The following is a 21,877-nucleotide window of genomic DNA, read 5'->3' as shown; positions in this document are numbered from 1 at the left end:
TCATCACTGTCCACCAAACCGAATCCTGTCCTGCGCCCTCGCTAACCTCCTCGTCCGCGTTTTTCCTTCCACACACCACTGTGCGAGCTAATACTCTGCCTGTGTCGTCTTCTCTGCTGCCATTCGACAATCCTCCAGGCTCGTCTCCCTCCCAGCCTCAGTTGCTGGAATACCACCAGTCTTTGCATCAACAGGCGCCTACCTCGACCGAATACGTCCTCCATCCCGATCCGTCCCTCGCCCAAGCCGACTCCCTCAACCGCCAGCCGAAGCAAATCCAGCTAGCAATACCGCCTACCATCCAATCCACCCTTGCTGCATGACCCATCTCCCGCTTTAAGGTAGGCTTGTCAGCTAGTGCCCTTGCTGGCGCTATCAAAAAATACTCCCGTCGCCATAGCTCGAACCGTTCTCGCTCTCACCAACCGCTGACATTGGTCCCGTTGTCACTCGACTAGTCCCAAGACCCAAGCACGCGCATCTGCCTCCCGCACGACCTACCTTGTCCTCCTCCAACTTCCTCGCTCCCCCCCTCGCCGTCTCTCGATCGAAATCGTCGCAAATCCTATAAGAAACTCCAACTCCCCGGTCCGTTTTGCTTTGTGCAGATCTTCGTCCAGAACACTTCGTCGAGCTTTCGTTCTTGAGACGCCTACCGGGCGGACCGTCTGACCGAAACCTACCCAATCCAAGGACCATACCGCCAGGATGTCTGGGTATCCGGGTCACTACGGAGGATATCAAGGTGGTCCGCCTCCTCAACAGCAATATGCGCCTCCGGGCGGTTACTACCCGTATGGCTCAAGAAATCTCCCTGCACACGCGTCCACGCTGACATCTTGTCGCAAAGCCCGCCTCAACAAGGCTACAATGGATACCCTCCCCAAGGGTCGGCGTACGGCTATCAACAGCCTTCTCCTCAACCATACGGATATAATCAAGTACGATTCACAACTCTTCTCAGTCTCCTGCTTCATCAACTGATATGCCGCTCAGCCTCCTCCTCCTCAGCAATATGGCGGCTACCCGCCTCAGCCAAATTACAACAACCGTCCTGGTAAGTCCCGCAGAGCTCTGAGAGAGCTTTTGTCTCGTTACGAGCCAATGTGCTCACTTTCCACAGGGATGCCCACAGTGAACTCGAACGCGTACATGCATGGGAATCACAATGCTCCGCCGCCGCCGCCGAGTCAACCACAGGGATTCGGTCATGGTGCTCCTAATGGCTACAATTTTCAATATTCCAATTGCACTGGTCGGAGAAAGGCACTTCTGATTGGCATCAATTATTTTGGCCAACGTGGCCAGCTGCGTGGATGCATCAATGACGTGAAGAACATGTCAGCTTACCTTGTGGAACGATTCGGATACAAGCGAGAGGACATGGTCCTCCTGACAGACGATCAGCAGAACCCTATGAGCCAGCCGACGAAACAGAACCTGCTCAGAGCTATGCACTGGCTGGTGAAGGACGCGAGGCCGAATGACTCTCTTTTCTTCCACTATTCAGGTATGCCGGTATACGGCACGAATGCTGTCTCATATGCTGACGCGCGCAGGTCACGGCGGTCAAACCAAAGATCTTGACGGTGATGAGGACGACGGGTATGATGAGGTCATTTACCCCGTGGACTTCCGCCAGACCGGTCACATCACGGACGATGAGATGCACAGGATCATGGTGCAGCCGCTACAAGCTGGTGTGAGGCTCACAGCCATTTTCGATTCGTGTCACTCCGGTACTGCCCTCGACTTGCCGTACATTTACTCAACCCAGGGTATCCTCAAGGAGCCCAACTTAGCCAAGGAAGCTGGCCAAGGACTTCTTGGTGTTATTTCATCATACAGCCAAGGCGACCTTGGTGGCGTTGCAAGCAACATCATGGGCTTCTTCAAGAAGGCCACCACCGGAGAAGACGCCCACAATCGCGCAATGGCTACGAAGACATCTCCAGCAGATGTCGTCATGTTCTCGGGAAGCAAAGACGACCAGACCTCGTATGGCCCCCTTTTCTATTTCATCTCATGATACCCTTGCTTTTCTTTCTGTAATCTGAGCCACCTCGTCATCGTATTCCTGCTGGGGTAGGCTCCTATGTTTGAGTTCACGTTTCTCCGGGCGAGAAGGCAACAAGCGAATTGTGCAAAGCGAGGGACTTGGGTGGCTGTTCTTGTCCATATTCACGGGACCACTGTAGTAGACCAGCGATGTCACACACGCTCTAGAGCAAGGCGCAACCGTATTTGCGGTGCAGCATTGTATCTAGGGCGACGAGTCACGTTGGGTCGTTTCTTGTACCTCAAGCCGCAAGTGTGGCAGGGAACCAACATTGTCTCTTTCCCCTGTGCACCTGCAGGACTTGAACACTAATCTGTAACTTAGGGCCGATGCAACGATTGCGGCTCAAGCCACTGGCGCCATGTCTTGGGCCTTCATCACAGCTCTCAAGAAGAATCCCCAGCAGAGCTACGTACAGCTTCTCAATAGCATTCGCGACGAACTTGCCACTCGCTATACGCAAAAGCCGCAGCTGTCTTGCAGTCACCCTCTGAGTATGCAATATCGCGCACGTATGAAACACCCATGCTAACGCGGCACGAAAGACACCAATCTTCTCTTCGTCATGTAATATACCCCACGTAACGGCCGGTCCGCCCTGTATATGTCCTTGTTCCCTATTTCGGCCTCGAAAGACTATCATCAGGTTTGAAAGACGTGGTAGGTGGACACGGCAATCATAACGGAAAGGGAAAGGTTGGGTTGGCGAAAACTGGAACTTTGGGTATTCTGGGAAATGCTTTTGCTGTTGGCAACCTCGCTTGGTTGTTGCCTTGGTGGTACAAGACACAGTGTATCCCTCCCTCATTCGGTGGCTCGTGAAAATGAATTTCACAAAAGCTGCTTGGGCCATCCGGACTCGATAGTGCGAAGAGAAGTGTGAGAATCTGGACTTGCTTAGTCCGGAGCGAAGCTTGCATGCGGGACCGCATGTATTTCGGAATCCAGAAAACCAACTGTCTAAGGTATCTATGGTTGATGCAGTCTGTTCTCCACCATGCCGCACTGGGAAACAGGCAGAAAATAAGAAAGAGACAAACGAGTAAAGCAACCAATCCAGACTCCCGTTTCTCCATCCCGTTACCAATCCAATCGACCCCGACCAACCAACAGGAAACCGTTCTGTATGCATTGCCAGCATTGCCCAGCTGGACAAATGAGAACGGTGATGGGTAGTAGTGAACAGCGAGCCAATAATCGTCCAGAGTTGTGTTGCCCATCAAAACCCCCAGCCACCTGTCCTGTCTGTCCCCTTTGAGCTAGCCCTTCTCCAAACCGCCATCATGGTCAAATAGGGAAACAGGGTCGCAAACCAAACACCTTTTCGTTCGTTCGCTCCCGATGCTACGTCAAGGGTCTGCAGCAATATGCAATACTACAAGGGGGAAAACACAACGACCAAATAAAAACACCGTGCTAATGCGGATATGCGTGAGGGGATGCCCGATCATGCCGCTGCATCTTCAGCTCGGCTGCAACGCGGCCCAATCGAGAGAGAGAAAGAGAAAGGCACTATTGAGATGATCCCTTTGAGCACTTGTCGCCATCCCTCATCACCTTTCTCAGGACCATCTGTGGGCAGATTTTCCATTAGGCCTCGACGTGGCCTGTTGACACCACCTTGAGCTGCTTCCTCCTCTTGGTCTTGCGCATCTCGTCGACGCAATCCGCCAGTTTACGGCGCGTGGCTTCGTGCTTGGCCCACTCACGCGCAGAGATGCGCATCCGGGCAATGAAGCGCGCCATCGTCGCCACCGTCTTGAGCGTCGGTCGCCCGGGACCGGCGCCGCCGGTAGTGCCCTTCTTCGCGAGCGCCGAGGATGTCGGTGGCAGAGGTCGGCGGCTCCCAAGCAGGTCACACCGAATCTGCTCCAGTTCGCGCAGCTGGGCCTTGTTGCTGTAGTTTGACTGTCAGTATGGGAGACGAATGGCGTAACGGCTAGCAGACTGGGGGAAACGTACCATGCATTAGCAACATCGAGCTCCAGCTGCAAGAACTTCTTTGCGTATGCAGCATCCGCACGCAAGCTGACCTCCCGCTTCCACCGTGCCTGCATCCACTCCATCTGTAGGGTCATGCCGCGAAGCTCCTTGGTGTGCTTCGCATCCGCATTCTCGGCTGCCCGGATGACAGTCTCGAGTGCCTCGTCCGTCTCTCTCATTCTCTCATCGATGAAGTGGACGTTGCGCTGGTCCTTGGCGTCTGAGGCAGCCTGAGACTTGAGGTCGCGGATATCCTTCTGCAACTTCTCAGCAGTCACGCGGTAAGCTGCGCGTTCGCTGCGAGCCCTTTCCAGTTTGCACCGGAGCGACGCCTCAGCGGCCATGAGGGTGTCAATGGTCTCCTGCTGCTGGATCACGTCGTGTTCCAGTGCATCAGCCTCTGACTGTGTCCTCCGGAGCATATTTTGGAGACCCTTGCGCTCGGAAGATGACATGTTGCCGACGTCACGGCGGCTATGGCCGGCGATTTGGCGATCCTGCTCAGCTCTCTCGAGCTTCTGCTTTAGTCTGCCCAAAGCTTTCTCGTGAAGGGCAGCGGCTTCTCCAGACTCCCGCTCCGCATCATCAAGAGCCTGCTCGAGGGAAAGCTTTTGATCTTCGAGTTCTTCAAGTTGGGTCTGGAAGTCTCGCTCGAGTTGTGTCGCCCTGCGTTCGGCGTCGCGTGCCTTTGTCTTCAGGTCGTGGATGGACTGCTGTGCCGAAGACAGTTGGTGGCGAAGCTCCACGACCTCGGACTTCCTAGCCGAGGGGCTTGATGACGCTGGTGACATTATCAGGCGGGACATTTCAGCATCGTGGGCTTTGCTCTCGAGCTCTGTGATTTGCTTCTTGAGGCCTCTGACGACGTCCTTGTGTGCTGCCTCACGTTGAAGGTATTCCCTCTCCTTCTGCCGCGCGGTTGAAAGATCGCGGCGGATGAGGGATATTTCGCTATTACCTTCACCCGGGTTGTTGGCGGGCAGTTGTTGTGTCATCGCCAACTGATCCTCGTAATCTTTGATACGGCGCTCAAGTTCGCGGATGGTGCGTCTTGTAGCAGCGGATTCATGACCCTCCGACGAAGAGACTTCCCGGAGCTTGACCTGGAGTTGACGAATCTCCTGGTTGAGACGATCCTCCTCTTCGGCAGCCTTCTCAATCTCCTCTTCGAGAGACTTCTCGGCCAGCTGCATCTGGTCCATCAAGATCTTATTCTCATCCTTGAGTCTTCGCACCTCGTTGTCCAGCTTCATCTTGGCTGTCCTCAGGTCCAGTCGCTCCCGGTCGACGCGTAGTGTCTCCTCGCCATTGTTGTGCATGCGTTTCATCTCACTGTCGACCTCGTCTCGTTCTGCTTGTGCCTCGGCCAAAGAGCTTCGCAAAGAATGCATCTCAAGGTTGAGATTTGCAAGTTGATCCTGGAGTGTCTGCTTCTCGCGAGAGACCTTAGTTGCCTGGGCAGTTGAGTCCAAAAGCTGTTTCTGCAATTGATCTTGGAGGGATTCCTTCTCCCCATTCAACTTGGACACGAGAGAGGTTGCTTCGTCAAGCTGCGCTCGGAGGCGGTCGATTGTCTGGTTGGACTTCGTAGCGTTTTCCTGTGACGTCGATGCTGAGCCTCGAGCTAGATCTGCTGAACGGCGAAGCTCATCCAGTTGTTGATTCAGTGCATCGCATTCTTTCCTAGCCGCCTCCAGTTCCTCCCGAGAGTGCTCAGATTCCTCGTCCAGAGTCGTCTGCAAGACTTCGACTTCGTCCTCCAGTGCCTCAATTCTCTCTGTCTGCGCTTGGTAGTCGAGCTGCGTTTGACGGAGTTCGTCCTGGACCTGGGAGAGCTCGTTGCGCAGGTCCGTAAGCATGGCTTGCCGTGTCTCGAGGTTTTGCTGGAGATCATCGATTTGTCGGCTTAGAGATGCCTGCTCGTCTTTGTGGCGCTGGGCTTCGCTCTCAAGAGCTTCCTGTAATCTTGATTCCTTTGACGACAGGTTACCCTCTGCTTCGCGCAACTTTTCGATAGTTCGCTCTAGCCCGGCCGCCTTTTCTTCCGCCCGTTCTCGTCCAGACTCCAGCGTTTGACGGTCAGTCTCCCATTTTTCACTATCATTATCGTAAAGGTTATCCTTCTCGCGAATCTCGGCTTGTAGATCGGAGATGTCGTCGTTGAGTCGGTCGATCTCGCCCCTGTACTGACTGCGAATGTCACGTTCAATCTCCAAGGCATGGTCTCTCTCCTGAGCGAGACTCTCTTCCAGTTCGTCAACAGAGTGCTGAAGGCGTTCCACGTCGCGTTGTAAAGACTTTGACTCGTTTGTCAATGCGTCGTGCCGAGTCTGCAACAGGTTCTTTTCGTCCAATGTTTGTTGCAATTCGCTCCGAAGGTCCTCCACCTGATTGAGTAATGACTGGTGCTCCCGATCGGAAAGTGCACGCTCCTGGCGGCCCTCCTGAGCGGCTGCCTTCAGTTCATCTTTCTCTCTGGTGATCTCAGAAAGCTGCTTCTCGATCCTTCCAAGTTGTGATCGGTTTTCTCGGTCTGCAGCTTCGCGTTTGCGGAGGCTTTCTTTGGCGGCGGCTTTGAGGCTGTCATTCTCCTTGACAACGTCGGACAGTTGCTTCTCAAGATCCGCGAACCTCGTGTCTGCTTCTTCCAGCTCAGTCTGTAACCGCAGAAGCTTCTCTTCTTTCTGGCGGGAGAGGCCCTTGGTCATGACAGATTTGTTCGCCAATTCCTCCTGAAGCTCATCGAGGTCGCCCTTGGCCTGCTCCTTGTCCGCAATGGCCTGGTTCAGCTTGCCCTTCATTTCGTCGACTTGCTCCTCCAAGCGGCGCACGTTCGTTTCCAGGTCGTCAATAATATCTCTTGCATCATCTAAACCGTCCTTAGATTGCGCATTCTGCTCAAGCTCGATCATCCGTCGTTGTGTATCCTTCATCTTGTCTTCCATATCCTCCAACTTGGACTTGAGGTCGTCGATTTCGTCTTCATGATCGCCGATGATGCGGTCCTTCTCGCGGATCTCGGCCTCAAGATCGCCAAGTTCGTCCTGGAGTTTATCCACTTGGCCTTGGTCTTGTTGATCCCGATCCAGTTGGCGTTGCATGTCGTCAAGGTCGGCTTCCCTGTCCTCCAAGGCGCGTTGCAGGCGCTCAATCTCGGCCAGCTGCTTTTGGTCCGCATACTTCTTTTTGGCCTTCTCCTGCAGCTCCATCATTTGTTGACGGTAACTCTCAAGGTCCTTTTCCGCCGAAGTCAAATGCTTTTTGTACTTGTGAAGCTCCCTCTGCATTGTCACTTTGTCGACCTTGAGATCCGTGTTCTCCTTCAGAGCGGCCTCGCTAAACCCGGGGCCGGCCTTCCGCAGAGCCTCCTCGAGGAAATGGATCTTCAACTTGAGGCCAAAGTTTTCCTTCTCGATCTTATCGATGACGTTCTCCTGCTCTCGTAGCGAGAGTTGATTACCATCCTGCAACGGGCCTTTGCCATCTCGACGTGGTAATACGACTAGCGGTGTAGATGTCGTGCTTGTACTGTCGACTTCGGGGAGCGGTGTGCGGTCCGCAAAAGAACGGGATTGGTACATGGAGGTGTCGATATTGGGAATTGGCGTCATGTCTCCATCGAGCTGATCGAGTGCAGGTGTGTTGGGCACGGCACCGTTCTCCTTGCCGAAGCCGCGGCGCGCGCTATTTCTTGTTGCAGACTTGAGCATTGGGGTGAACTCTGCCCCTCCCAGCCCTGCAGGCAGGTTCTTTCGGTCCATGAAGGGAGCGCGACCCCGCGGGGTGCGAAGGTTGATGCCGCCAGAACGGCCATTGCGCAATTGCTGGAGCAAGTTGTTGCTGCCTTTTGCCGGTGACTGGAAGGAGGCTTCTTGCGAAATATCGAAGTCTGGCTGTCTGAGATATGTCGCGTCGCCAACGTTTGTGCGCGGCGTGTCGAGGCCGTCGACGCCAGGTTGGACCATCTCGACCGCGTTCGACTAACAGAGGGGTGAATGGATGCGCGAGTTAGAAATGTGGTCTCGTGGTAGTGAACATGGCAGTAATTTGGGGAGCCGAAGGTAGGAGGTCTGAAGAGCAGGCGGTGATACAAAACAAAGCAAGCAGGGAAGCGAAGCGACGTAGAGCAGGAACTGCGCGATAAGAGCAAAGCTTGGATCGTGATAATTAGAGCCCGGTCAGTCGCGGTGTTGAAAGTGGGATTTGAGGTGTACCCTGGACCCAAGGGTTCGCGGTCATCGGGTTGGCGCGTTGTTGTTTACTGGATACCTGTTTGGGAATAGCGCAGGTACACTTCACTTTGCTGGGGGCGCCCGGGCACGGTTTTTTCCCTCCAGCCTTTGTGTGCCCAATTGCTTTCGGCCCACGCTCAGCCAATCACAGTGTGTTTGCCTCCCCGCAGCGCATGCTCAATGGTCCCAGCAAGTTGGGTCCACTCTTTTCTTTTTTTCCCCTTCCGCCAACGTCAACGGAAGGTGGTGGGAGCAGCGAAGTGGAGCCCTGTGTGTGGCGGGCACCTTATGCGACCGCCACAGCTTGAGACACTCGAGGTGCGAGAGAGACTTTGATTTGTGATGCAACCACTCAGCCGGGAGCGGCATTCCAAAGTCAACTTCATCACCAATGTCGCTTCCCCAAGCCACCGTTGCAAAGGACTTTTGATACGAACAACCTGGCCTTTAACTCACCCTCCTCGAAATCAGGGACGTTCAAATTACGCCTGCACCTTCCCTAGCAATACGCGGGCGCTACCTAGTATAAGTCTTGCAGACTCCGCCGCATGCACTGCCGTCATCCGTTCCGATCTTCGGGTTTCCGACGGTGAGGCATTGTGCGTGGCCCATGGCCCCTCCCGCCGCCATGCTCTCTCTCGCCCAGGTCCCGGATGAGATACTTCTCCAGATCCTTCACTACGTCTCAGCAGAGGACAACCTGCTCTCTGTTCACCCTTCATCAAGACGCTTACACCATCTCGCCAACGAGCCTATCCTATGGCGATACTACTGTCTGCACTCATTCAAGTATTGGCACCCGGAACATCAGTTTCGCGATAAATTACTAGAGCCGGCCTCAAGGGTATCCTGGAAGCGTCTTTTTCTCTGCCGTATGCGACGTAACGCTAGAGTTGCCAGCCTCTTCGACGGGGTCCTGACAACTAAGCATGGCCGGGTTCAGAAATTTGAAGAGATATGCCTGCTGGGGCTCGATGCGAAAGACTTCCTCTTAAATCAAGCACAGACGCCTGAGCTGGCCGAAGATGTCTTATCTCGGAGGTATGCTACAGGCGAGAGTTTGACATCGGATTGCTGTTGGCTGACTTAATCGGCATCAGGTACTTTAGCAACGCAATGCTCGCCAGCATTCGTCGGGGCGTCGCCATTCAAATATGGGACAGCTTACGGAGTTCGGAAGCAGAAGAAGCATGGAGAACTGACCAGACCCCAACGGTCGTCCCTCGTAGGCTGGAGCGTGCCCTGGCTGCGTTTGATATGTTTGTCCTCCCGGATGACGTTGGTGACGTTGACGATGTAAAGCTCTCCCAGGCGCCTTTGTGGCTGCTGGCTGACAGACCATAGGTTTCCAAAACATTGAATGGGCTGGCAGATGACTTCATCACCGACCACCCAGACTTCGGCGGCATGTGCATCCGCGATCAGGCATTGGCATTGAATAGATGGCTAAGATCAAAGAATTTGACCGGCATGAGCAATCCGGAAACAAATTATCGCAATTTGCGAAACTGCCTCATCGGACATGCGCTGCGCGATGAAGCTCATCAATCACTACCTATGGTGTCGGCCGCCATCTTCTGCTGCATTGGAGAGAGACTAGGCATCAACGCTCACTGCTGCGCTCTCCCGGGACATGTGCTCGTAATGGTGTTTGCCACCAAAGATACAAGACTTGACGGGTCTACGTTGACAAATATCCAGAAGCCGCTTGAGAGAATGTATCTGGACCCATATGGGGGCGACGAAGAGTTCAGCAAAGAGACTCTTCGGCACTTTATATCTCAGGTGGGATGGCGTAGCCTAGATGTCGACACAATGGCGCCTGCAGCAGTGTCGACAATGATCGGGCGGTTGGCTCACAATATTCGGCATACAAATCTCGTCATGACTTCCCAAGACGTTTCGATTGAGAGACTCGCCGGGCTAAGGACCGGTACACCTCTTCAGAACATGGAGTTATCTGTGTACGCCGCTGCATGGGCAACAACACTGCTCGATCCAGGAGCGTTTGTTGACGTTACGTCGCACTTCGCACTCCGTTTCAACTCCTTGAGGTTTGATGATGCTTGGCTGGTTGAAAAGATCTATTTCAACCGTCCTCAGCCCCATGGAGATGTCTTCCTGGCCGCGCCTAACCCGGAGTATATACTTCGACTGATAAGACGGGCCGATGAGCAGCGGCCCGTACTCCGCGAACCCCAGAATCACATGGAATACCAAATTGGGCACGTCGTCAGACATGGCAGGTACGGGTTTGTGGCAGTCGTCATCGACGGAGAGGTGCCGCCTTCAGGGTCAATTCTCTACTACAGGCTGTTGTGAGTTTCCTCCTAGACCTTTTGAGTGGAGAGTAATGCGCCAAGACTTACACCCAAGAAGAACACCTCCGAACATGCAGGGAACCTTTTCCCTTGTTAAAGCCTCAAGCCTCGAGCTTATCCGGGATCCAGACGAGGCGGCAGGCGCCATGTTTACAGACACAGGACTCTTTTTCAAGCGGTTTGATCGGAAAAGCTGCAGGTTCATTCCATCGAATGATGAGATGGTTTACACGCCACTGTGATAAGTGGAATCAATGTCCTCAGGCCAGCACATTGTCCGAATTGAAGCAATGCAAACTTTTTAGCCGAGGTGTTTATCATTGCTCCCATATGTCTTAGACCATAGAATGGGTGCCTCACTGGATGCTCTTGTGTTCTGGATAGACATAGCTCTATCCAGCGCATCCGTCTATCACTTTGCCCACAAACCAAACGCCTACGCAGTGCAGACTTCCCTCAATTCTTGTGAACTCCCAACTCCTGAGTCGCGCCCCAAAAAATCACAGATTAGCAGCCCAGTCGGCAAGAACTCCATGGTCCGCAAGCTTTTGCACCCATTGGTGGATCGCTAGCGTGTGATCCTTCTGCCGTCCATGTACGCGATCTTCGTCTTCCTTCATGAAGGCGATCTCCCCGTTATATTCCCCCATCAAAGACTTCTGCGTCATAACCAAATCACTATAGACCTCGAAAAGCTCCATTGCCTCCATAGAAGGGTTGTTGAGCTTCCTCTCTAGGTTTGAATTCATGGCTGCTCGTTCGATATCTTCTCGCTCGATCCCAAACCCAGCAAGACGATCTTTCTCGTCGGCCCTCAATGGTTGGTCGTTGCCAGCAACTAAAGTCTCCCATTCGGCGAGGTGTTTGGTGCGACTGTTAAGTACTTCAAAGGACCGAATTGTGCTCGCAAGTTTCCCAGATATGAGGGCGAGGGGATTCTTGCAGAGGGCCAGGAGATTGAAAGAGAGTGCGCTTTCTTCGAATTGAAGCATGCGCGCCTGGATGTCGGGACGAACCAGGTTTGTCCAGTGGACGCCGTCTTCCAGTGGTCCAAGACAAACCGGTCGAGTTTTGAGGCCGTCAAGCTCCCACACCGAGCCATTAGCTGGAACGTAGGCGATGAAGTGGTATCCCGATTCGGAGTTGACCTTCTGCTTCTTTGTCTTCCTGGCCTTGGCCGGCCCCCTGCGCTGCTTTTTCTTCGACTCGCTGGCTTCGTTTTCAAGAAAGAGATCTGCATTTAGGTGGTCCATTCTGCGGGTGAAAGAGTTATGTACAGAGCGTATGAACGTGTTGGAGCTGAGGGCATGACCGCGGAGCGGTGTACTGAGATGACTCGTGGCGTCCTTGAACTCCTGAAGCTTCGTGCCGAGTTCGACCCCGGCGCTATTCATCAAGATGTTGGTCAGGGCAACCGTGGCACACGCGTTGTCCGTCGTCTAAGAAAACGGTCAGTCAAACACTGTGCAAAGGCAATATCATGGGCACAAACCTGATTGGCGAACCAGAGATCTCGCCCGTCAACCACTTCGTCGTCCTCGTAATTCTCCGAGAAGTATTGGTATAGAAAGATGAACCCATACACGGGCTGGGGCATAGTTGCGACGTAGTCTTCGTCAACGGAAAAGACCTCTTGGACCTTCACATCTTTCACGCCCATCTCTCGGATAATGGCGTTGAAGAACGCCTATGCTGAAAGGTCAGGTCTCATACTGCAGGCAGAGAAAATAAGACACGCACCGGTTCCGACTCCACCTCGCACCAACCTTCCCACTCCTGGAGCTCGTCTTTGCTGATGGGTTCCAATGCTTCCCGGAGTAAGATGTTCGATTGCCTAGCTTCTCGAGTTGCGACGGCACTCGTTGCAGTAGCGGCGGCTTCTGTTGCCTTTCGCTTAGGGTTTCGCCGGGAATTACCCATCGCTGATTCTTCCATTGCCCCGTTTGGCAACTGCTTCCTTTTTCTGGTGTTGGCGTCTGGCGTGTCGAGAATACGGAGGTCAGCCACAGCAGGGTCGACCGCTGCCCCTGGACTGGTCCCAATGTTATAGATGTCGCGCTCAACTGCCGGGGAAACATCATCGTCAGAGTTTGACCGGCAAAGGTTTTGCCCCTTCTCAACTGCGACTGGTTCCGCCTTGCGGCTTCGCAGATGTATCCGGCCCGTGTTGGGACGACCCGCTCCTAACATCGTAACGACCGGTCAAGATATCGGGATGTAGTGAATAGAGAGCTGGGGAGCGCAGGAGAATGAAGAGAGGATCCTATGAATGAAATGTGGCCAGCTCAGGAGCAATTGTGGCAAGACGGCCATATGGCGCCGGGTCGATGGCGATGTGGCAAGTAAAAAGAGAAGGTATAAAACGCCTCGACAACGCAAATGATGACGTCAAAAAAGAATCAAAACCTTTCTCGTTCATGAAACAAGGAGCTTCATGTATGCATGACATGCGGTGGGTGTAAGAGTCTGTACGAGCTTGTCTTTAACGAAGGTGGCCGAAAGAGACGCGAAGTGAAGAAAGCAACCGATAGCGTGGTTGAGTTGAGCACGAAACAGGAGGCAGAGAAGGCTGACTGTGACCGTTTCAGATGACCATATCAACTGATAAGGAATTCTGGAAATCGGTTAAGAAAGAGAAAACCATGCGTTCGACCAGAGGAAATGTTACAGGAATCGACTAGGCATGGAGAGAAAAAGGGAGGTTCATGAGGACGTACGTACCTGGCGCTTATCAGCTGAGGTATCTGCCTTAGAACGCACAGAACCAACACTATTCCAGTCCTTGCTGAGGTCGCGCACCAATTATTCTAAACGCCTTTCTTTGCTTACAATAATAAGACGTGGGTTAGATTTCGTGCTGTGTTCAGTCTAACATGGGCGGTCTATCAAAAGAAGCTCCGAAGCATGATGGCGGGGATTGAACAGGAAGGGACGACGTCAACCCAGCGCTTTCCATACCTTCCTTAGGTACCTTAGCGCAGCCGACCCCCCAGCTTTTTTGGGGGTTGACCGGGAATAAAGCTGGTTGGCAGGCTCCACTGTCTGTTTCCCCCGGTACCTACAGATGCTCGCACAGGCAAACACACCACCAAAAACCTGTAAACAGCTGTCGCCCTGTTAGTATCCGCTATTTGGCCCATGAGACGCACCGTAAGCCAATCAGAACATCCCGCGTCATCGCAAGTGGGTGTTGTTGCCGGGCGCGTTTGGACGTGACGAGCATTCACAGGAAATTTTGAAGCTCTGTGTTCAGCAGCCAGATTCTCCAGCTTCACGACGCCAAGAGTAGCTTGCATCGCCGGGCAAGCCCTTTCCATACTCCTTCGACCTTCCTTATTTAGTTGCAAGGCTTCCGTTATTCTCCGGCGACATCGACCACGTCCAACGATCGTATGAAGCGCTCCTAATTACGGCATGCGATGAGCGCAACACCGAGACAGCGGACTGGTGGTTTCCCACAAACACCAGCGACCGCGGCCCCAGGCAGATCCCGACGTCAAGATCCCGATCCAAACTCATCGGTATCCTCGCAAAAGTCCACGCGGACATCGTCATCCCTCCCCTTGGCTCCCGAGAATGCCTCGAGAGGCGCCCCTCCGTCGGAACCCGTCATTCCCCTGACAATCCTCGATGCACCGCAACAACGCACCTACGCTTGTGCGATATACATTGGCCTTTTGGCATGGAGGTTCTACGACTGGATCAAGCTTGTCGAGGACAACGACACTTCGGCCTGGCTGTTTTTGAAATGGGTCTTCATCGACTTCGGATTCCTCTTCGGCCTGCCTGAAATGAGGATACCATGGCTGGAGCTTTCGCAACCTGTTGTCATGGCTATTTTCCTCTCCCATGCCTTCTTCAACTTCATGTTGATGTTCAACGTTCCCGTGCGTCTGCCGATGCCAAGCTCCCGTCTTGGACCTTGAGCAAAGAAAAACCTTGGTTAACTAACTTGAGGTGCAGATTCCACTGCAGCCATGGCTCGTTGGCTTCATGAAGGTTTTCTACGATCGAGAAGTGGCCGTATCCGAACACACCGTCAAGGTCTCGAGCATCTTGCACAACCATTCGTTGATTATGGGAAGGCAGATCATCAACATCCTTCCGGAAGGGTCAGCCGTGCTCAACTTTGAGCAAATTCCTTTCTGCATCGGTGAGGATCGCGACACCGTCAAGCTGCCCATCCAGTTCAACTCGACCATTCCCGCCGAAATGGAGCTCATTCGCATCGACCTTGACACCAATCAGGAGGAAACGATAAAGTTGTCTAGCCGGGAGGTCAAGAAGATTGCGAAGCAGATCAAGGACCAGACGGTGGATTCCAACCCTGTCGCTGTTGCCATCGAGTACTCGGTTAAGAAAACGGGTGTCTACCGTCTTGGCAAGGTACTGGACGAGTACAAGCTTGAGGTTCAGCGCGCTACGAAGGATACCTACGTTGTCCCCTGCCCGAAAGCTGCATTCCGCACTCCCGACGATGCAGGCCGATGTATCAGGGACTTGTCGGATCTTTTCATTGACGTCACCGGAACCCCGCCGTTGAAGATTCAGTACAGCCGCAGAATCAACGGTAACGACCGCAGCTTTCACTTTCAGAGCCTGCAGCCGGATGATTACATGTCGCCCTTACTCGGTTCGCCCTCTTCACAGCTGACCCGCGGGAACGACGATGATACTTCTTGGGTGAAGCCTCAATCCGTGGCTGTGCGACTCAACGAAACTCTGGATTCCGCAGGAGATTGGCAGTATGCCGTGGATGAGGTTCAGGATGGTTTCGGCAATGTCCAGAAATACGTTCAGAATCCCGAGGAGGTTGACGTGCGTCCCCGGCCCAAGCACCTGGTGCGTAACTTCTTGGTCAAGCAGCGCCCCAAGGCTAGTCTGCGAGGGTGCGATTTGCGGAATCCCATCAAAGTAGCAAAGGACCATCGGGCCAAACTGCCAATTAATTTCTCGATACCGGAAAAGTCATCCCCGGACACTTCCCACACTTTGACCTGGGAGTTTTCGCCAGTTGATTCTCTGACGAACAGCGGAGATCATGGAAGCAAGGTTTCCATCGGTTCCTACGCCGCCAAGAACTCCCATGACAAGCCATCAGTCTTGGAGCCTGGTCTCTACACGCTCAAGTCAGTGGTTAGCGGATCGTGCGAGGGGGAGATCCAAGAACCTTCCTCATGTCTGTTGCTCAACCCTCTCGAGCCCCAGCTATCCTTGCGGGCGGAGGAGATCCCCGACAAATGCGCCGGCAACTCCGTTGGACTTCGTGTGGATTTGGATCTTATCGGGACCCCGCCCTTCCAAGTCCGGTACGACGTTGTTGATCAGAATGGCAACGTCAGAAGAGAGCGTGTCGATGTCAGCGGACTTAGACAGCAAATCGAGCTGAGGCCGACGGCTGCAGGCCACCACAAGTACATCTTCAAGCAGATTGACGATGCCATCTACAAGGGGCAACCCTTGAGCGGACCCAACATGGTGCTGGAGACGGATGTGAAGCCTGCCGCTTCTGCAATCATTCAACATCCTACGGGAGCCATCAGCGCCTGTCTTGAGGAGCAGGTCGAGGTCGATATCTTACTCCTGGGAGACGCTCCCTTCTCTTTGGAGTGGGAAGTTGTTCATGATGGCAAGCGCAAATCCGAGCGCGTCACCGATATCCAGGACAACAACTACAGAATCAAGACCAAGCCCCTGGCCAAGGGCGGCGAATACACTCTTGCCCTCAACAGCGTTCAGGATAAATCTGGCTGCCGGACCTTCCTCAAGGACGAGCTTAAGGTCTCTGTCCGACGGCAACGGCCCAGAGCAGCATTCGGTCTGGTTGAAAACAAGCGAAACATTATGGCAGTCGAGAACACCAAGGTTGATCTGCCGCTTCGTCTTCAGGGCGACGGCCCTTGGACTGTATCGTACCGCAACGTTGAAGCCGGCGATGTTGTTCTCAAGAAGACGGCGAGGAACGCCAATGAGATCCTTACTGTCAAGTCCCGCGGTACCTACGAAATCATTGATGTCGCTGACAGCTGTCCTGGCATTGTGGACCCCCAGGCATCCCAGTTCAAGATTGACTGGTATCCTCGCCCTGAGATCAAGCTGGTCCAGACTGATACCATAATTTCGGATGCAGCTGCATTTGTGAAGCGTGATGTATGTGAAGGTGATATCGATTCGTTCGAGGTCAGCCTCAAGGGTAAGGTGTTCGTCTCATTCCACAGAGCTCCGGACTGATAATTTGATAGGTTCGGCCCCTTTCCGTGTCGAATACGATCTTCGCCACAAGCCCTTCCCGGGAACTGGTTCTGGTAAGAATTCTGGATCCAGCATCCGGAAGGAATTCGATACCGCTCTCAATAAGGCATCCATTGGCATGGATACCTCGAAGCCTGGAGAATATGCGTACAAGTTCTCCGCGTTAGCAGATAATCTCTACAACAGCGACAGAAACTTCAGCCCTCTCACCCTCAACCAGCGGGTTAACGCCAAGCCGTCCGCCTCCTTCGTGAAGCCTGGCCAGTCGTTCAAGTACTGCAAAACCGAGCAAGAGAGCGAGGACACCATCCCCATTACGCTGAATGGTGTCGCTCCTTTTTACGTGGAAATTGAGATCAAGCATCACAGCGGCACTGTCCCTGAGACGTACAGAATCCCGTCCATTCAGTCTAACTCTTACGGCATCCACATCCCCAGACAGCACTTGCGCCTCGGAATCCAACATGTCCGCATTCGCGAGGTTAGAGATGCTCGTGGCTGTCAGAAGAAGTATGAAATCGGAGCGCCGACCGTGCAAGTCCACCTTTACGACGCGCCTGCAATCTACCCCCTGGAGAGCCGAGAGGACTACTGCGTCGGCGAACGTATCGCTTACACGCTCTCCGGCACGCCTCCCTTCGAGATCTGGTATGATTTCCAGGGGCACCAACGCAAGGCCAAATCGGGCACAACCAACTTCCGCCGTATCGCCGAATCTCCTGGGGACTTCACCATCACCTCCATCTCTGACAAGGCATCAGAGTGTCGTGCCTCTGTTGACATTACTAAGAAGATTCACCCACTCCCCGCTGTCAAAATCAGCAGGGGCAGACAGACTCGCGTGGATATCCATGAAGGCAACGAGGTCGAGATCCTTTTCGAGTTCTGGGGCACGCCGCCGTACGAGTTTACGTACACTCGAAGCTCCAACGCCAAGAAGGGCCAGAAGAGCGTGGTGCTTGAGACCCGACACGACGTTTCGTACGAGAGCAGCAAGATCATCCGTGCAAGCCAAGAAGGAACGTACGAGGTGGTCGCCATTAAGGACAAATTCTGCGCCTTCTCTACCCAGCAGGTCGCAGACAGCAGCCGGGACCAGAAGCTCCTGCAATAGATGACTTGAATGAACTCGGGGGTTGTGCGGGTTCTATTGGACTCACGAAGGGGTTGGGATGTTTGTGTGCATACGAGCGTCTTGGTGTGCATAGGCATTTTATATCATGGCATGGCGTTTCATCAAGGGGAATCGGGTTGAATAGGACTATACTCAGCATGACCAAAGACATTTTCTTTTAGTAGGCATCTGCTCGGAAACAATTGACTGAGCATTTTCATACTTGGTGTGTGATCCTTCGATCGCTGACTTTTATCTACCTTTTCCCGGTTCGCTATGCCAACATGTCAAATATATACAAATGTATTTCCCTGTACTTATGACATGTCCTCAATTTTTTTGACCACGTCGCCCCCGATCCTTGCAATTTCGAGCAAGACAGCGATTTTGTTGACTTCAACCACGTCGTCTTCTTCTCCATCCACTTGGCGGAAGTTGTACGGCAGACCGACGCGGAAGTTTTGTCTCCGCAGCTTGGGCTGCCAGATGGCACCGATGATGGAGTCTTCGGGAGCGCCGTGGAAGAAGATGAGAGTATCCTCGTACGCCGTCTGCAGCTCGTTGAGCAGGACCGCCGCCGGTGGCCTGCTCAGGGGGAAGGGCACCTTGCCCGTACGCGCGTCAAGATTCTTGAAGAGAGAGTGGCGAATGCCGGCCTCGGCGGCGGAATCGCGGACCACGCGCTTCAAGCCTGAGGTCGATAGATGGATGAGGACGTCATAGTCGCTGAGCGAGGGCTGGAAGAGTTGAGCGACGTCGAGGGCGATGCCTTGCTCTCTGATGAGCTTGCTGGCAGCCTTGGCGAGACGAGTCATTCGGGTTGCGAGGAGCTTGGAGGGCCCATGGCGGGTGTAAGCTAATCCTGCATGGTCGTGCGGGGTGGCGACAAAGAGGACAGCGTGGTTCATGTTGGGATCGCGAGCACGCCAGGCCTCCAGGTGTTTTTGGACGACGGCTCTATCTTCTGCGGACATGTTGTCTGAGGAGTCAACAACGAGGGGCTCATCGCGCCAGTCCCATCTCGAGAGGAAGAGGATAGTCCGTAGGAAGCCCGACATAGCGCTGGACGGGGTCTTCCAGGGGTGTGGCTGGAGGAACACGCGCAAGACAAGGAGCTCAATGAGCTCTTCACTGATGTGGCTGGCAAGCTTGTGGGCGTTGAACCAATGCTTGACAAGACGAATTGTTGTTGACAGTGTGGTGAAGCGGGTGCAGTAAGTTGTGATCGTCTGCGTGTGCAGTGGGAGGTGCTTATACCGCCAGTTGATGTCAAAAAGGGCTTCCTCGGCGTCTACCCTCGTCTGAGGGTCGAGCGTCTTGTTCTTGGCTTGCCTGTCAAGAAGTGTCTCCTCCGGCTCGGCAAAGATGCGCAGGCGGAACGCGGCGCCGGTGTCGTAAATGATGTCGAGATACGCCAGGTTGTCGATCTCACGAGCTGCGTTGTCGCGGCCCAGGCTGGTTGTGATGTTGTCATTGACGGCCTTCAATCTTCGGTCGATGTCAAGCAGAAACTCGATCTTGGTTTCCTGGATTGCGACCAGGTTCTCCGGCCACTTGCTCGACACCTCAAGATACAAGTTTACATCCATAGGTGGAGGGGTCTTTTGGTAGGCGGCGAATGGCGGGGTGACAGAGGACGATCGAAGTTCTGGTACAACAGGCGACAACTGCCTGATAGAGAGGGGTAAGTCTTCCAAGCCGCGAATGTCTGACTCCAGGGTTCGGAAGGCCTTCCTCGCCGCCTCGAAGGCATCCTTATCGAGAGGGGTGATGCCCAGAGATGAGGGGGGTTCGGCATCATGGAATCGAAGGTCACCAGGGCCGAGGCTCAAATGGCGTTGAAGAGCGTATCGAACGATTTCCTCGCAAATGCCGGCCGCGGTCTTGTTGTTCCACGGTACGCACTCAAGAATGCTGCCATCCTGGAAACGTCGCAGCTCGGCCTTGTCGCCCCAGAACTTCCGGAACTTGGCCGCCTCCTTTTCAAGCTCAGCGGAGGGACCGTACTCCATCAACCGGCCCATGTTAGCCGAATGAAAAATGACGCCCACCTGGATGTTAGCAATGTTGCGGGGCTCTTTGCCTGCGATGGGCCACGATGCAGTATCCTTTGTCTGGAAGTGAATCAACTGCGATCTGTCCTTCAGGGCCTTCTTGAGAATGGTGTTTGCCTTGAAACTAAGATCCCAAACAGCTCCGCGTCGATCGGGGCTATTGCTCTTCGAATGGCTATCAACGTTGCGAATCTCGAAGATGGCGTCGAAAAGCTGCAATGGCACGTCGGCTTTGGTGATAAATGTCGGCTCGAACTGGTTGGCTAGGGGGTCATTGAGCACCTCCATGGTCGTGCAGGCGTGGAAATGAAGCAGGCTCGCTGACCAAGGGCTCATCTTATACAGAATATTTACCTCACGGTCGGGATCGAACATGACAGGGCCATTCTCGCGAACAATGTCGGTTCCCTGCTCGTAAGTACCGAAGATAAAAGGCTTCTTTGAGAACTCGGTGGAGGCGAGGAAGTGCACAGTGGCCTTGAAAAGCTCGGTGCTACTCAATGCCGAAGATAGAGCGGGTTGGCCGTTGCGACCGCCTGTTTGGAGAAGAAGTGCCATCATGACCGCCCACTCAAAATGACCAAAGCCGCCGGCAGAAAGCGAGCTCCCCAAGCCTCTCTGTTGGAGCCAAATCCTCCCTAGTATGCAAGCATCCGTAAAAGCTGCGCAATCGGTCTTGGCACGCGTGAGAACGCGAAGATAGGTGACGAAGGTATCCTCGGCCTTGATAGTAGAGCTGTAAAAAGGTGTCGCCTCTTTGGAGTTCTCGGGTTGTCCAATGCGGTTGCTGCTGGCTGCGGGATGTAACTTTGTCTTGGGAAAGATGCCTCCGGGGGCACAAGGGATGATACGGATGACGAAGTCTGCCTTTGACGCCTTGTCTTCTCCGCTAGTCGTGCCGTCGGTCGGTCGAATGGTCAGGATTGGCAGGAGCTTGTTTCCGTTCAAGTACTCAAATTCCAGCTCAGCGGAGTCTCCCAGCTCCTTACGCAGACTTGCCGCAATGTTGGCAATGTAGTATGCTCTCCTGTAGAAGTAGCGCATGCTCTGGTAATCTCTTTCTTGGAAAAGCGACGCTGGCATCTGCACGATCATGTCCACGCCCTTGTTCGCCTGCGCCTTGACCATGGTTCTCGAGACATAGCTACCGACGACGTTGTAGGCCGAGGGCTTCTCGTACGAAAGATTGTAAGGCGCATCATCGCTCGGTTTCGGCTCAGGGTAGGGAATCTTGATTCGATGGGTCTTTTGGAACTTGCGGGTGGCTTCGGCGATCTAAGAAACATCAACATGTTAGGTCGCAACGGGAAGATGAGACATGAACTAACGGAGATGGGACCGTGAGACTCAATTTCATCGATGAGGTTCTTGATTTTATGGAGAAGGCTATCCGCGCCGTCCAGCGCCTTCGTGTAATCGACCTTTACCTCCTTCAAAAGCTCGTCGGTCTGCAGCACAAACGGGCTCGCCGTCGCAATGTTGACTGCACTCCTCGTGTTGCCCTGGTGGGAGACCTTGCGTCTTTTGGGGCTCTGCTCCATCTTGAACGACTGTTTGGAAGACCCAGAAATGTTCTGTGCAAGGGGCAGGTGTATTGGAGGCTGACAAGCGCAAAGGTAGGCTTGCAGACTCACAGGAGCACGACAACCTCAGCCCGCTTGCGACATGCACGACCGCGACGCTGGAAATTTTTTGAAGCGTGGGGCTCCGATAAGAGGTGGGAGAAAATTTATCCCTGACCGATCGCCCGATAAGACACCTGGACTGCAGCGGCCCCACTGGTGTCTTTTAGATTGTGACCTGCGGCCAAATCGGCCTCCTCTACCTCTACAAAAAAACACCAAAGGCTTGACGTGATGCCG

The 21,877-nt window shown here is 53.8% G+C and overlaps 6 protein-coding genes across 6 annotated transcripts; 3 read left to right on the top strand and 3 right to left on the bottom strand.

Annotated features, from left to right (window-relative positions):
• Positions 1-708: 708 nt before the first annotated feature.
• Positions 709-2,630, top strand: GCG54_00004478 (Metacaspase-1B; the record flags this gene model as incomplete). Its single annotated transcript, XM_045404527.1, has 7 exons — positions 709-794; positions 851-941; positions 997-1,057; positions 1,124-1,510; positions 1,560-1,998; positions 2,384-2,553; positions 2,605-2,630. The coding sequence occupies 7 exons, from the start codon at positions 709-711 to the stop codon at positions 2,628-2,630; spliced, it is 1,260 nt and encodes a 419-aa protein (XP_045265311.1).
• A 1,019-nt stretch (positions 2,631-3,649) lies between these two features.
• On the bottom strand, positions 3,650-8,007 carry GCG54_00004477 (Spindle pole body protein pcp1; the record flags this gene model as incomplete). The annotated part of the gene is made up of 2 exons (XM_045404526.1): positions 3,650-3,956; positions 4,022-8,007. 2 exons carry the CDS (start codon positions 8,005-8,007, stop codon positions 3,650-3,652), a joined length of 4,293 nt encoding a protein of 1,430 aa, XP_045265310.1.
• Positions 8,008-8,902: 895 nt separating this feature from the next.
• On the top strand, positions 8,903-10,837 carry GCG54_00004476 (uncharacterized protein; the record flags this gene model as incomplete). Its single annotated transcript, XM_045404525.1, is given in 4 exon segments — positions 8,903-9,315; positions 9,375-9,570; positions 9,619-10,592; positions 10,609-10,837. 4 exon segments carry the CDS (start codon positions 8,903-8,905, stop codon positions 10,835-10,837), a joined length of 1,812 nt encoding a protein of 603 aa, XP_045265309.1.
• Positions 10,838-11,095: 258 nt separating this feature from the next.
• Positions 11,096-12,785, bottom strand: GCG54_00004475 (Ubiquitin carboxyl-terminal hydrolase 2; the record flags this gene model as incomplete). Its single annotated transcript, XM_045404524.1, has 3 exons — positions 11,096-12,034; positions 12,088-12,282; positions 12,336-12,785. The coding sequence occupies 3 exons, from the start codon at positions 12,783-12,785 to the stop codon at positions 11,096-11,098; spliced, it is 1,584 nt and encodes a 527-aa protein (XP_045265308.1).
• A 1,229-nt stretch (positions 12,786-14,014) lies between these two features.
• On the top strand, positions 14,015-17,961 carry GCG54_00004474 (Nucleoporin; the record flags this gene model as incomplete). The annotated part of the gene is made up of 3 exons (XM_045404523.1): positions 14,015-14,482; positions 14,559-16,788; positions 16,838-17,961. The coding sequence occupies 3 exons, from the start codon at positions 14,015-14,017 to the stop codon at positions 17,959-17,961; spliced, it is 3,822 nt and encodes a 1,273-aa protein (XP_045265307.1).
• A 317-nt stretch (positions 17,962-18,278) lies between these two features.
• Positions 18,279-21,556, bottom strand: GCG54_00004473 (U3 small nucleolar RNA-associated protein 22; the record flags this gene model as incomplete). Its single annotated transcript, XM_045404522.1, has 2 exons — positions 18,279-21,290; positions 21,344-21,556. The coding sequence occupies 2 exons, from the start codon at positions 21,554-21,556 to the stop codon at positions 18,279-18,281; spliced, it is 3,225 nt and encodes a 1,074-aa protein (XP_045265306.1).
• Positions 21,557-21,877: the final 321 nt, after the last annotated feature.

Source organism: Colletotrichum gloeosporioides (assembly GCF_011800055.1).
Source record: "Colletotrichum gloeosporioides strain Lc1 chromosome Unknown consensus_37, whole genome shotgun sequence".
NCBI classification, from domain to species: Eukaryota; Fungi; Ascomycota; class Sordariomycetes; order Glomerellales; family Glomerellaceae; genus Colletotrichum; species Colletotrichum gloeosporioides.
The sequence above is the reverse complement of the archived record's forward strand: the minus strand, read 5'-3'. Positions and strand labels throughout refer to the sequence as shown.